At 44.5% G+C, this 14,575-nt stretch overlaps 1 protein-coding gene across 2 annotated transcripts; it reads right to left on the bottom strand.

The window, feature by feature from the left end:
- Window positions 1–616: 616 nt before the first annotated feature.
- On the bottom strand, window positions 617–10,233 carry LOC136440037 (homeobox protein unc-4 homolog). Of its 2 annotated transcripts, none has more exons than XM_066435802.1 (3): window positions 9,858–10,233; window positions 8,844–9,019; window positions 617–1,751 (listed from the first exon to the last, which is right to left on the bottom strand). In XM_066435802.1, exons 1-3 carry the CDS (start codon window positions 10,117–10,119, stop codon window positions 741–743), a joined length of 1,449 nt encoding a protein of 482 aa, XP_066291899.1. In that variant the 5' UTR covers window positions 10,120–10,233; the 3' UTR covers window positions 617–740. The 2 variants fall into 2 exon arrangements, with proteins under 2 accessions (XP_066291899.1, XP_066291898.1); XM_066435801.1 differs by having other exon boundaries at window positions 8,844–9,061.
- Window positions 10,234–14,575: the final 4,342 nt, after the last annotated feature.

Here is a 14,575-nt window from a genome sequence, read left to right on the forward strand (position 1 = left end):
TCCATTTACTCCGCGCTCCTAGCATTCATAGAACAATACACAAAAGCGAAAGTTACAAGAGCCGATTCCACTTTATTTTAAAAATTAAGGACTTTCCACTCCCTTCCAATACTGACAAGTAATAACACTTGGAGAATTTGAAGATAAATCTATTCATTTAACATATACACGTATATATAACATTCAATTAGAATTGAAATGTAGCAATTTTTCCACGTATAGCTCTCCACCAATACTGGAGGGTGTCACAAATTACAAACGACGTCACATAGGACAAAGCAAAATAACGAAGTAACGACAAACAGTGGTACTACAGATGAGACCCTAAGGTACCCTACACGATAAACTCATTTGATTCGGCCTGGTAGGAAAAGTTACGCACCAGCTGCCGTCGTGACCGTTAATTTTTGAATTTTTACCACAAGTATGACCCAACCTCTCTTCGTCTGGGAGAGTTCACAACGTGTAAATTATTCGAGCAAAGAACGTCCACATCGCAAACACCACAGCTCGATTACACCAACGGCGCGATTGTTGAACCTCAGCGGACTGACATTTCACTAAATCCATATCAATTTGTACAAAAAAAGAGAATGCCGTAGAGGACAACATGTATTATTCAAAGAGGTGTGAGTATAAATTTTGATAAATTACATAAATATTAATAATTTTCACTGGGTCTACATACATACATACACATGTACACATCTCGTCGAGTTAATGGGAATGTTATGGCTTTTTTACACCGAACACCTGTCTGGCGAGCATCTGAAGTTCTCTAGCTGACTGTCTATTGTGATTTGGTGCTCTTTGGCTTTGAGTCTGAGCGCGGCGATGCTAGAGTTCTGTCTCTCCGCGGCGAGGGGGAGAGTGGGGGACACCTGCGTCGGCGACACAGCAGTTGCGACCGAAGGCTGCACCATGAAGCCTACGGGCTGGGTGATGGGATAAACCGGGACAAGTCCGTTGGAGTAGGCTGATTTGCTGGCCTGCACCCGCGGGTATTTGGTGTTGGGTCTTCTCCCTCTGGGCACCTTGGGCTCGGCGAGGAGCGACTCGATGCTGTACGGGCTTTTGGTGACGGTGTTGAGCGGACTGGTGGCGGAGCGAGTGGGAGACGGGGCCGTGCACGGTGGAGTGGTGGACACAGCGGTACACATTGTAGTTGTGGAGTCCGCTGCAGAAACACTGTCTCTGTTTAACGTCGTTTCAGAGGCGGGCAGATTTTCTTCCGTGGTCACGACTTCCTCGGTACTGTTGTTTAACTGTTCTGTGCTTTGCGTTTCCGTGTTCTCGTGTTGCTCGGTGTCATCTTCGTGCTGTTCTTTGCCGTCGCCTAAGGAGGCGGACGCGAAGTCCTTCGTAACGTCTTCCCTCACGCGTACCTGGTCGTACCTCGAGCACGATGAGGAAGAATCGGTCGTGTTGCCCGAATCGGACCCGCCCCACCTGCTCTCCCCGTCGGCTCGGCACGGATTGTCGGTCGAAGAGTCGAGGTCTCCCGAGAGACCAGACGTCCCCATCCCGTCCTCCTGGCTGCCGTCCGCCCGCATCGAGCCTTTCTGCCGCTGTTTCTCCATCTGTTTTCTCTTCTTCCTCTCCTCTCTCTCCTTCTGCCGTCTCTCCAGCTCCTCAGCCGGGATGGGGTCTCCGCTGCAGGTCTGCGGGTGCGCGTTGTGCGCGGGCCGGCCCGGGCCCTTCTTCGTGTTCTCCTTCTTACGCCACTTGGCTCGTCTGTTCTGGAACCAGACCTGGGCCGGGAACAAACAGAACAACTGGGTCAGCTAACAGCACGGGATTACAGAGGGACAGTGATAGAGGTGTGGAAGGATAACCAACCAAACAAACAAACGTACAGGATGGAGAAAACTAGACAGAAGTCGAAAAACAACATGAATTCTAAAACTCAATACATTTTATGAAAACTAACATACTGTGTATAGTTTTAACATACGTAGGGATGTAATATTCAAATTTAGATAGTTGTTACAGGAAAAGGCTACCTAAGAAATACATATTTCTTCATTTCGAAAAAAGTCGCCATCTAAAGACGACTGAGGAGTTTGTCTTAGAACTAATCAACAGAATCTAAGTTTAAGAATGTTGGAATCTTTACACATGAACGTTTAACACCCAAGACAATAGGTCTATGATTGTACACACAAAGTTGAGAACATATAGTTTGTATACACATAAATACCACAAGAAAGTCTTTGACTCAAGCGCCCATGATCTTTATCAAACATTTATTGGCAAATCTGAACATACTTATAAATTCAGTTGCGTTTTTGTGGCCTTTCAGTCAGGAAAACTTCATAAAGTTGTCATATGTCCGATGACAGGTGAAAAAGGGGAGCCAATATTGTGCGCCGAGAGTGAGATGTGGTGTGGCCATATGTGTGTGTATAGTTCGGTAAAACTTGCCCCGGGACCAGCCAGGACGGGCCTCGGTGTTGAGTTTCCACCCAAAGTATGCAAAACGCCTTAGGCCACGCTGTAATTCATACAGGCAAAAGAGGGGAGCAAACAAATATTCTCCGCGACATGAACCATAACGTGAACGGTCGGAAATCCGTGAATCTGCCGACTATAAAAAAATCCTCCCCAGAAAAGTAGCCGCTGTCGCTTCTCTGTCAGACGATATTTTCTTCAGTCTAAAGTTCCTGGACGTAGAATGAACTTCGTCGGTTGTAATTTTAGGCAGAAATGTTTAAAGGACAGACACAGGAAGCACTGGTTTCACCCTTGGATGAGTCCGTGAGGGTACAGGGCACTTTGTAGTTCTAATTTATCCCGGGGTGTCAGAGTGGCGGGAGCGTGCATGATCGAGTGGGAGTCATAAGGCACAAGCACACACCGACCACCGGCGAAACACAAACAAAAGATCTTGTCTACGAACCTAACTACTGTCCGAGGCAGGTGTTCTGTTTAATAAAGCACAGAATATGTGAACAACGCGCGGAAGGTTGTTTGGCTGTTTGGGTGTCTATCCTTGAGTGTTGGTGTGTGGCCCTTCCCCGAGGTGGCCGGTGTATGTTCTACCCCAACCCACCCGTGTCCAACAATTACCGCTGACCCGGTCAGCCGGACGATTATTTTCTCACCAAGCACATCCGACAGACACTCAAAACTAAGAAAACACATGGATATTAGCTACGTTTTACACTGGTACAAGCTCGTCTGATACGTTTTTTTCTTCTTCTATGAAGTACCTGACAATTCAAGTTCCAGGAGTTTTGTCTCCGGTTTGGTGTGTTTAGACTTTAGAGCGATCTGTTTCTGGAGAAGATCGTCTTGTGCCAGTGGAACAAATTTTGGAAAATGCCTAAGGGATCTGCCCGGACAGTGCTTCCTTTTCCGTTTAACGTTGATGCCTTTTTAATAGGTTGCAGTGAGGAAAAACAGAGGCCCTTTGTGTGAGCCTGACGTTTTTGTAACCCAGTTATGTTTGATTAACTATCCGTGTGTCAAGACACAATAATTGGCTAATCAATGCCTCAGACAATGACTGACGTTGCTTGTCATACCTGAAAATATCTCCTTAACTGTACCCTTCCCTTTTCCTTTGGAAATGTGTACACAGAGTCTGGTTAACTAGTTTTACGAAGATTTGGAGGAACTGGCTGATCAAACCATACGGAATTTCTCAGACATTTTTGTGGAGTCGGAAACTCCCTACGAACCTATAAAAGTCTGTAAAATACAGTACAGCACGCAGCGATACTCTCGAAAGGTTTGACAGATAGTAGGAGTTACGATCCCCAGTACTGACAACAGCTTGTTCTATTCACAGGTGAAAAGTTCATACTTCAATTGTAAAAGTTGTAAGACCGCATTGACGACGGCAGGAAGTCTGCTTGGATATCTGTTCTGGAGAGTACTAAAAACTACAAAACGCATCTAAATAGAACTACGAATCTAAGTTGATTTAGGAAAGGTAATATTGAAATTTTATCTTTACTGTTTAGTCTGTACACAAGCAGGTCAACCCTTAATTCTATTTCGCGCTCGAAGGAAACATCCCCAGTGATTTAAAGCTAGTTGGTGTGTGTCTGGTGGAAAGTTCGCTGGGCCGTGGCTGTTTAAAAATTGACATTTCTCCCTCAAGGGAACCAAAGGCGAATAAACAAAAGCACGCGAACAGTCGAGGACGGAGTTTGTCCAAGAACTGGTTTCAAAAAGGAACATAAACATGGAACACGGAAATCAGTTTTTATAGTTCCGTTTCTTATCTTTTCCATTTTATACATGTTTTAATTTGCACATGCGTGACTTAGTAGTAGATGATCTCACATTGACAAGCTCTCAAAAAAATAAAACGACAATTCCATCCCAGGTTGGTCGGAATCCTCCACTGCAATTTCACAAAAGTGCACGGGCTAAAACTGATCACAGCGTTTGCCAGACTGAAAATATGTAATGTCCTTCTAAGAAATATCCAATGACATCCCCTCACATATACAAACACTCTAACATATTGTATCCGGTCTCAACTGTCCTTGTTTTGTTTTTATGTTTCCTCAACAAACTAATTTCACATCGCTTCGTTGAAAATTAGTCTTATGATAATACCTATGTTGTGTACCAGTTGTTTCTTTTTTGTTTTATTTCGGAGAGTCCACCTGTTATCAGCATAATAAATCAAATAACCTCATTAACGCTTTTGTTCAAACTTGTCGTTGTGACACCGCGAGGAGGAGTTTCTCGTGAGAAAGTGCGCGAGTTGGGACACCATATGGGAGAGGGAGGGGAGCATGGGTGGGGAGGGGACGTCCACTTCACACCCACTTCACACCAACACAACGGAAACTGCCAAATTGTTAAATCTGTTTGTGAGGGTTTTGACACTTCTATCTCAGCTTGATACGCAGTTTGTGAGTCAGGAGGCAAGCATTGCGTTTAATCCTGATTTGTTTTATCTGCTTGCGTTGAAAAAAAAAACACAAAGCATTGCATTGCATCAAAAAACAATGATTAGCCTTTAAAACTTTTTTTTTGAAAGAAGAATATATTTTGGGCTTTCTACATGTCGTATATAGCATAGACTATATTATCTAAATGCTGTTTATGTTGGTTTCTGTTGTTGAATACTGTATGTGTATGTGTATACTGTATACCAACAAAATGTTGGGTCAATTTGTATACAAAATACGATAGCTACACTTAGAGAATTCATCCGTCACTGTCATGTTCCAGCTTGTGGTTTCAAACAAATAAGAACACACAATCTGCAGCTAGGGAATCTAGTTTTAAACAGTTAAGAACTCCTACTGGAAACCCAGACAGAAGAAACACCACTCTTGGTATAAAATCGTAGTTTCACCGTCAAAAGTAACCAGTTCAACTAGACAATTGTACTTGTAGCAAACCAATAACGTTTGAACTATATTTTACTCACGGCTAAATGAATGATGAATGAATTGTTGCTGCTGTTTCCAATGCATCCGTGTATCTATGTTGAAGTACATAATGGCATAGTTTGTTTGCCATAAATGTTATACTTATTAATTCCGTACCCTTGATGAATTCCTGACTCTGAGCATAGAAAACACGATACACAGAACACTCGGAGTATTGATAATACGATAGATTTGAAATGTGTACATTTCCTTCCCAGTCGGGTTTAGGGTGAGGGTTTTTAGCATATGAACTCCGCACTCTATACCGTAAGATAAACAAGCCAAGCGATGTGTTAAGCTGAATTATTTGTCCTGTGATTTCTTTCCGCCCGGGGACACATTCAAAAGCGAGCTGGATATGGGCTCATATCGGGAAACAAAAGCCAACTGGAGAGGTTGTGTGAGGGGAGAACAAAGGCGTCGTTCCCCGAGGACGGGAGCTCGCGGGTATCCGCGGAACGATCGCCGCGGAAATATGGACCGAACCCCGGGAACCTAGCCGCACGGGGGCTGCCCAACAAACGCCCGCAATATGCCAGCGTTCGGCTTTGTTAGCGATACGTTCTAGCCGTCAGAGTGCCACATCTGTGCACTATACACTCTACCTTCTCTCTACTCTAACGTTTGTTTTGACAAGTCAGGTTCCTTAATCATGTTTCTTATCGGAACACATTCGAAGGAAACAAATTAGGGTTGGTGGTTTCTGACTCTGAGAGGCTATTTCCCTACTACACTCACATTTGTACACGCAGCAAATCATGTGTGTATAAAAATTACAAAGAGAATTAACGGTTGCTATCCACATGAGACATAAGAGGTGCATGAGTACGCGAATGTATACATTAGGTTTGTTGTTTTATTTCTATGTATATTTAACATGCAATAGACTATCTAAATCAATGATTTATATTACTTACAATTTCATATGTTGAAATAGCTTAACAGGCAAGCTTTAATTAGATTTTAGACGCGTCAACAAACTGCTAAACTTGTTGTTTTTCTACATCATTATGAAACAATAGCCAATCTTATTGTCCGACCGAATATATACTTCAACAGATTTGTATCTTTTTTGTCTGACCCAAAAGGTGTGAAAACTTGAGGAGCTCTGGTGCAGATTAAGTGGCCCATTTAAGACTGGTTGTGACACCTCAATTGTTCCTTCTTCACCCCAATACGTTTTTACATTGTACAAAAAAGCAGAATCTCTTATCTGATTCTCAGACAAAGGGGATCGGTATGCATAGCCAAATACCGTGTTAAAACTATCAGCCAATTTTCTTGTCAACGACTTACAAGATATGGGCTTACTGGAGAATAAAAGGGACCCGTGCATTTTTGTCTTGTGGTGAGAATTCGGGAGGTTTTTTTAGGGGAAAGAAAAACCTGGGGGCTTCACGGGAGAGTTGTCGCGCAGGTGCGAACTTATCGCCCATAATAGGGGCTCAATCCGCGCTAAATAACCAGGCACGAATCGCTAGATTGAAACGGTTTGTTAATTCTGATTGGCCTTTGTTGGATGTTCTGAATCAATTTCCTTGTTTGCTTGCATGATTTTGGCAAAATTTGGACGAGATTGTGCTTCGTTCTTCACGGGGTCTGATGCATTTGCGTGCCGAAGCAACATGGCGGAAACGACCGCTTTGACCGGCAAAAGGCATGGGCGAAACGGTAGGATTTATGTCCAGCGTTTTCGGACCCAAATAGAACCGGGCGGCGTGTTTCCATGGGGCATAAGTTACATTATGAGACGTAACGTAGCAGAAAAATAACCGCCACGGCAAAGAGAAATGTGCAGGCTTCCCAGTGCTGGAGGCTACTGTCTAGCGGACGTGCACTAACTCAGGGAGGGGAGTCCACTCAGTACACACCGTATCGTGGACTTCCGATCAGAAATACACACGGGGAAAATAACCCTACTTAGTAGACGACTAATACAACAATCAGATTTGCTATACTTCCAATACACATGGCAATGCGGCAGCCATAGACTATAGATTATATGTAAGGACAACGTATAGAGAATTCTAACATCTTATTCAAAAGTTTTGGGCTTTTGAATTAACCGATTGCAAATATCTGTGATTCTGTCCGTCCTTTTTGTTGTGAAATGAAATATGTTTGGCTAATTTTTGATTGCTGAAATGATCTTAATTTTAGAAGCGTATCTATGACTCACTGTCGAGCATGAACGAAACGTTATGAAAAGGAAATACATCTGTTCTTAGTACAAACCACACGCACGTAATGGTCTAAAATATGGGCACGCGAGCTACGGAATTCGTTAGTGAAATTTTCCTGAGAACGCGGGGATTGTCACCCGCATCTAAATGACCCAATTTATCACTGGCACACATGTGTCAAACGATCCCTCTCAAAACACCAAAATTAAAACGTATAACACGGCGACAATTCCCGATGTTTTAATGGTTATTTGATAGAATTAGCACCTATTATGTGGCAAACTCGTTAATAAGCCGGCCATTCTTGTCAAATTTTCGATTATGTTTTAACTGTTGTTTTTAGAGAGTATTAGTGTGACATACGACAGCATGGGGTGTGTTGGGGGAAGTGAGAGAGATATACACCGAGCTAGGGGTGAGAAAATCCGCTTGGCTAGGCGGGGACCATACGGAGGGCCGTAACCGATCAAACGTCCCCCCGACAGAAGTTTGTTTAAGCGACGGCAAGAAGCCACAAACAGTCGGTGGCTTCTCCTCTCGGTCGTGGCGCACTAATTGATTTTTGGCGGGGGGACTTCTCGCTATTTTCCCACGGCAAAACAAGTACAAGGGTCTCTGAACTGTTGCCAGCCGACAAACGTTTGATTAGAAATGCTTTCCGTTGATTAAGTTTAGGGCTCGACAAGGCAAGCTAAGCTGCTTTGGTATGAAGAACTCAAGCGAGCAAAGTTCCTTACACTACCGACACCTCTTTCAACACAAGACTAACCGCTAAATATTTCCCTGCCTAGACCTGCGCCAACGCGTTTTTCCCACACATGGAGGCACGTATATATTCCACGGCGAATATTCTCGTGGCAGGCCTTTCCGTCTGTCTCGTTACGAGAACACCAGTGTAACGCTTGGGCGGGCGGAGAGAGTTTTTTTAGTACAAACTGTTTACGACTGGAGCTCAAATGGGTGTAACGTGGTTAAGAATGCCAATAAATCTTCACGAGATGCTTGATATGCTTCTTCCGACTTTATGCCAAGCGGAGAAAGACCTCATCTGTGGAGCTGCTAATCGCAAGACCCAAATCTTCGCTTCTATTTGTATCATTTTCTTTCTTCATTTACTTGGAGAGAGTTGGGAATATTATTGAGTTGGTGTCTGTGTGTTCTTAATTTTATGGGACGTCTTTTAAACACGTAGAGTCCGTTCTTGGACCTTAGGATTACAGTTTAAGAATCCTTCAAGAAAAGGAAAGTTGTGTCGTCCCACCTGTACTCTAGACTCCACCAGATCCAGCCTGAGTGCGAGCGCCTCTCTCATGAAGACATCGGGGTAGTGGCTCTCCTGGAACGCGCGCTCTAGCTCCTCCAGCTGCCACGAGTTAAAGTTGGTCCTGGTTCTCCTGCGCTTGGGAGGCATGCCTTCCCCTGAATCCTGCCCGTTTTCTACAAAGGAAAACAGTAGAGAATCCCTCAAGTTGTTGCTTTCTGGAAAGATAATTGAGAAAACGTTCAAGGAAGGTGACGGTTTTGTCTGGGTAGCCAGGTATTAAGATTTATCAAGAACAGTGATGAATAAAAATACCAATTATCCTGCGTCTTTTCTTAGTCAAGGAAAGCTTTCTTGACAATATCTGTCGTATTGTTAGTTTTGTTGTTAACATTGTAATGTTACGAAGTTTTTGGTTGACAGTGTTTGTGATCATGAGATCTTTGCTCGGCCCTCCAATGTCGGACCAGGGAACACCTGAGTGATTCACTACGTTTACTTTCCATCAACTTTGCGGCGAGGCGAGCTTTAATTGTCGTAGGCAGCGACCGTGCCCGCGGCCTTTCCTCACCGGGCTACATTTAATCACTCCAGGGGACAGGGTGGGTTCTGGTACCGAGGAATCATTCACCATGTTACGGTGAACCGTCTGGGGCGACGACAGAACATTTTTTTACAACCCTTGGTACGTATGGGCGACCATGAAGGCGACATCGTCTGGAAATATTGTCGCAGACCTGTCATAAGCCAAGTACATGCCCTGATGAAAGTTACTAGTATTCTTTCACTCAGTTACCGAGTGTTATAGACTCAGACACACTACCTATACAGACACTACATTATCTTAGTCACAGCTAAACACAAAACACAGAAGATCAGATCATGAAATAAAACAAACAACGTTAACGCAAGGTATTTACAAAAAGCCACCAGCAACACAACACAAGAACACATACTGTTGAACTTTTCAGGGGGTTTAGAACATAGACAGGGTTTGACATGTGCTGTCCTTACCTTGTTTGTTGTTCCCAGCCGTAGTGGTGATGACATTTAAGCCACCGTTCAGGATCATGGATGTCTGCGGGAAGGAGGCGCTCGGGTGCCCGCCGCCGCTCAGGATCCCGTCGATGGAGAACGGCCTGGGGCCGGGCAGGCCCGACGAGGTCGGCGGGAAGTCGAAGGCATGAGGGTACGGCGGGTGGGAGTAGGGGAACCCGGGCAGGTTGACTCCGTTCAGGTGCGGGAACTGCTGGGTGATCAGACAGTTGTCCATCATGGCTGTGGTGTCCACACACTGTCCTGGCGTACGTACGTACCGTGTCGATAACGAACTAACAGACGAACGTTCTCGGTGCGGACGTGACGAGACGGAACATGAGACTGGTGCTCATGTGCGCCACTCACGGGTTTAGTCCTGACACCGAGGGGGGTGCCTGCACATCACCCCGGCACGGGCCTGACCAATCACAGCCCGACCTTCCCAGCACCATGAATACACACCGTAAACCCCGTCTGTTTATACAGCGGCACAAATCTGAACAACGTCACGAAAATATTTTCACCAAAACACAACAACAATTTTGCCGCAATGAAACCGACATGTCTCTACATCAACATCTCACTATTTTTCGTCGCGAATCATTTTATTTTGATAACGCTGTAGGATCAACGGAATAGCAAAAATTTAGACGAGTCACAGTAACTAGTCGGACCATCGAAGAGTCGATTGGCTGTTTACAGCACCAGACATTACCAGACCAAGTGCTCATTGGCAACTAATTATACAAACCAGCCCCTCCCCCACACCTACGGCCAAACGAGCTGTCGCAGCGAGGCGGGAGAGAGGGGCCTCGGGCGAGACAGACCTGATTTTGATAGATCGATCTGTTCCTAATTACACGTTAAAAGTTATACATGGTTTCGACGCTGCGGGCGGGAAGTAATAGATTTTCATACATATTGCATTGAGTAATTGGAGCCATGTGTGTTCGTAACTAAAAATTAAAGGGAGCGAGAAGTAGAAAGAGGTTGGCCGGGGCGAAAGGGAAGGTCGCCCGAAGGAAAACTGGGCGAGACCCCGTTTAACAAAGACGAGGGTTCTGCCAGGCCAGTGACAGGGCAAATGGCACGACAAGCCTCATTATTCCCTTCCCATGACCTCGCCATGATTAATTGTGTCTTACATCTCATAAACATAACCACAATCGGCAGGCATATAGTAAATATACATTCCGGGTTAAACCATGGTTATTCTGTATGAATGGTATGTATCACACCTCCATAATCACCCAATTTATGTTCAGATATCAAATGAAATATCGAGTTGTAGTGGCAGACGATAAACAATATTATATACTTCGAAGAACCTGCCATGTGCTGTCACAAATCATTTTTATTTGTTTTCCTCTTTGCTATGCCTACAGCCAAGCCAAACTAGATTCAATTTGGTTTACAGAGTTTTTTTGTACGTTTGTACCTCACAAAGTCTCAGTTTCACCCCAAGTCGACCGCTCGGTGGGGGACTGGTGACTAAATAGAGATGCCCAACTTGACAAGCTGACCCGATAGAGGCAGTTCCCTTTCACCGGGCGTTTCGCCTTAATCTGACTTCTCAATGGCCGATTTTGCGCTCCATTCAAACTACGAAGAAAGGAGCACAAAGAAAAAGGTTTAAAGAATGACAGAAAGTAACAGAAACCTACGAGATGGCCAATCCAGAAAAGACAGGGATTAATTATAGCTGCGATGCGCTCTTTTCACGTCGTTGTGTATGGGCATTTACGAGTGTTAAGTTTGAACCTTTTTCTACACAAGATTGATACATCGACGAGGTGTTATGTTTTGAATATGAAAACAATTCTGCTTTGTTGTACCTGTATACATGGGTGGTTAAGGATTTTTGTTATCTGATTGTATTTGTATGTAACGTATATATATATATGAGACAGCTTCGTATGCACTGTTATGATGGAGTCGCTGATACATGTAACAGCGATTACTGAAACTCTAAAATATGTGTGCTGAAGTTTGTCGCTATAGGAAAGCGTGGTAGCCATTCCCAACACATGTGAAACTCGGTCTTTCCACATGTCGTCTGGAAAGCGAGGAAAGGACAGCAGAGAATGGTGTGTCCCCAGACTTGTTGTCGGATAGGATAATTAGTCGTGGGACAGACGTGTCAATCAAACAGTTAGGCAGATCATACAAGTCGGACGGCCTGTCACTATGTCCTCGCCATAGACCTATCCACACGTGAGCTTCGCCTTTTCTTTCCAGTTTTGTTGCTGTCCATGTGAAATTACTCGCAATTGCAAGGAAGTGAGCACAAGAGAAGATCTCTTTCTGTCTTCGTTGCACCCTCCCTTACCCATGCGTCTTGTGGCAGCGACCATCCTTCTTAATTCACACAACAGAGCAATGACAAACGGGCAGAGCGAAGCGGGTCGTTTATTTGCGTGCAGGCCTTACAGAAAGCGAACCTTCGGGGGACGTGGGAACTTTTAAATGAAACAGAACGAGCAATTTGGAGGCAACCAGTTGACAGTGATGTACTAGGTCCTCCCGTAAGACAAATGAGAACCTTCGTTAACACGATTCACGGTAATTGAATTATATTCCCTCCAAGTCGAGAAGTGAAATGTTGCTACACGAGAGAAGCCGTGAGGAGAAGACCAAAGTGCAATTAGAAATCATGCTGTGAGCAAATTAAAGTCTCGCGATAGTATACATCTCTCGTCAAAGAAAACGTGAGCTTGCATGAATGTAGGCCGGGAGATGGAAACACAGAGCGTATTTGAAAATTGGATCTCTCAATACATCTGAATTTTAACGTCACTGGGAGCAAGGGAGGCCGACTATGATTTGTACCTCGTGTTTGATTTCAAAATTGAACGCAGGACAATGTCACACTCCTTCCTGAAGCTCATATTTAATTTTTTTTTCCCTGGGTGTCTCGCAAACGGAGTGACACAGAAACGTGCGGATTTTTATTGTACTGGGATTTTGCCCCGTCAGCAATACGAGGACCAGGGAAGCGATGCAAACGTACACAAAAATCGATGTCTCGCAGACAGCCCCTCACATGAATGCTCGCGGCCAGTCTCTCATACAGTACCCGCCTTTTACCTCTGTATGCACCGTCAGACACGGCAACCCCAGCCGCACATACAGGGACTTACTTACCAATCAAACCATTCATTACGCCCGCCGATCTATGGGCGTTTTAAATGGACAGGTACGGCTTCGTTAAGCAAGGAGGTAAGACCCTCCACTCACCCGCCCGACGGCTGGGCACTTCTGACCTAGTGGATTTGGGCGGTAAAGCCTCCTAGTGGTCAGCTTAACGAACTCAGATCAATATCCGGTGTTTAGGCATGCCCAGCTTCTATCTCAACCTTTTAATTGAGGAATCAACTTGTCGAGCGGGATGATTTTAGCGCGGTTTCACCCCCATCCCCTGGTAAGAGATTCGTCTACTCGACCTTCAAAGAGACGGATCTAAATGTTAAGAATTTAATTATCGTCGGATTTTCCGGGTTATTTGGACTTAAGGTTCGTCCTTGCTGTTGAAGGGTGTTTAGTAAGAGTTAGGTCCGACCTGCGGTTTGGCCTGCTCTAGCTTCCTGTGAGTTTTGCGCCATGTACCTGTTGCGGACGAACTGTTGTTATGTTTTGTCTGAAGACATATTTTATCAGCCTATATCAACACAGCTAGGGAAAAGGAAGGAACGAGAAACGCCTACATATGTGAAGGGCGAAGGAGTTAATGTTAAGCGACAGGAAGTCAAGTTGAGAAGTACAAATTGCTAACGGAAAGCGGTGAGTTTCTCAGGAGACGATAGCAACAAGGAACAAGATATGCCCGGCTCAACTTGAGAATAACATTACATGAGAACATAATCCTTTAGCATTGGACGACCTTACACCGAGCTCGCCTTAATTTGATTTTTGTTTGAAGGGTCACCACGCAGTTTTTCACCTAAATCTCTGGACAAATATTCGGGCGTCGGATAGCGGTCCCTTCGGGTGGGCGGTAATCTACGCGTCGCAATCCCGGGCTCATTTTCCTCTCGTTCCGTAAACACGACTTCCTTTAGGTAAATCCCCTCTGAGTCCGGGACTGGGATAGTTTTGGCTGAAGGGATTTCTGTAAACAAGAAGGGAGGAGTCGAGACTTGGGACAGGCTGAGATATATCAGCTGATGGAAATTCCAGGCTGTCACAGTCACACTCGTCACACGTCGGCATGCCGAGTTGTTCTCTCTGAACAAAACACATTTTAGAACACCGACAATGTCTAAAGAAGCTTACACGTACGTAAGTACTGACTTACTGACGGTGTTCTTTAATCAAGACTGACTGAAAATAGTCAGCTGTAGGTAGTGTTGTAAAAGTCTTAGGTTACATATACAAATGTATAGACATATGAATCATAGATGACTTGGGCAGCCATATTGGGAATATTGTTATATAAAGGCAAAGTAAGTTTCTTTCGTCTGGAGTGTATCATGAAGTGCTGGGATGCTTTGTATGCGATTACCTCTTGGGCAACTTTCTGGCAACATTACAATGGCAGTTCTTCGCCTTTTCAAAAAAACATCCTTCTATCCATCCATGCGTATATTTTCATACACTTGGAAACCATGGCAGCAGGCAAACTTTCTTTGTTTGAAATGAAGGTAGTTCGCTCTAAAATGACTAGTTTGTTCCCGAACTTCCTACGTATCGTTAAA

Source organism: Branchiostoma lanceolatum, chromosome 8 (genome assembly GCF_035083965.1).
Source record: "Branchiostoma lanceolatum isolate klBraLanc5 chromosome 8, klBraLanc5.hap2, whole genome shotgun sequence".
NCBI lineage: Eukaryota > Metazoa > Chordata > Leptocardii > Amphioxiformes > Branchiostomatidae > Branchiostoma > Branchiostoma lanceolatum.

What these genes read in the sequence shown, in the direction of transcription:
- LOC136440037 (XM_066435801.1), bottom strand. Translation starts at nt 10,119, where the DNA reads ATGATGGACAACTGTCTGATCACCCAGCAGTTCCCGCACCTGAACGGA. An exon ending in GGCTGGGAACAACAAACAAG is followed by an intron (nt 9,062 to 9,857) that starts GTAAGGACAGCA and finishes TTATCTTTCCAG; the next exon opens with AAAGCAACAACTTGAGGGAT. An exon ending in TGGTGGAGTCTAGAGTACAG is followed by an intron (nt 1,752 to 8,843) that starts GTGGGACGACAC and finishes TTCCCGGCCCAG; the next exon opens with GTCTGGTTCCAGAACAGACG.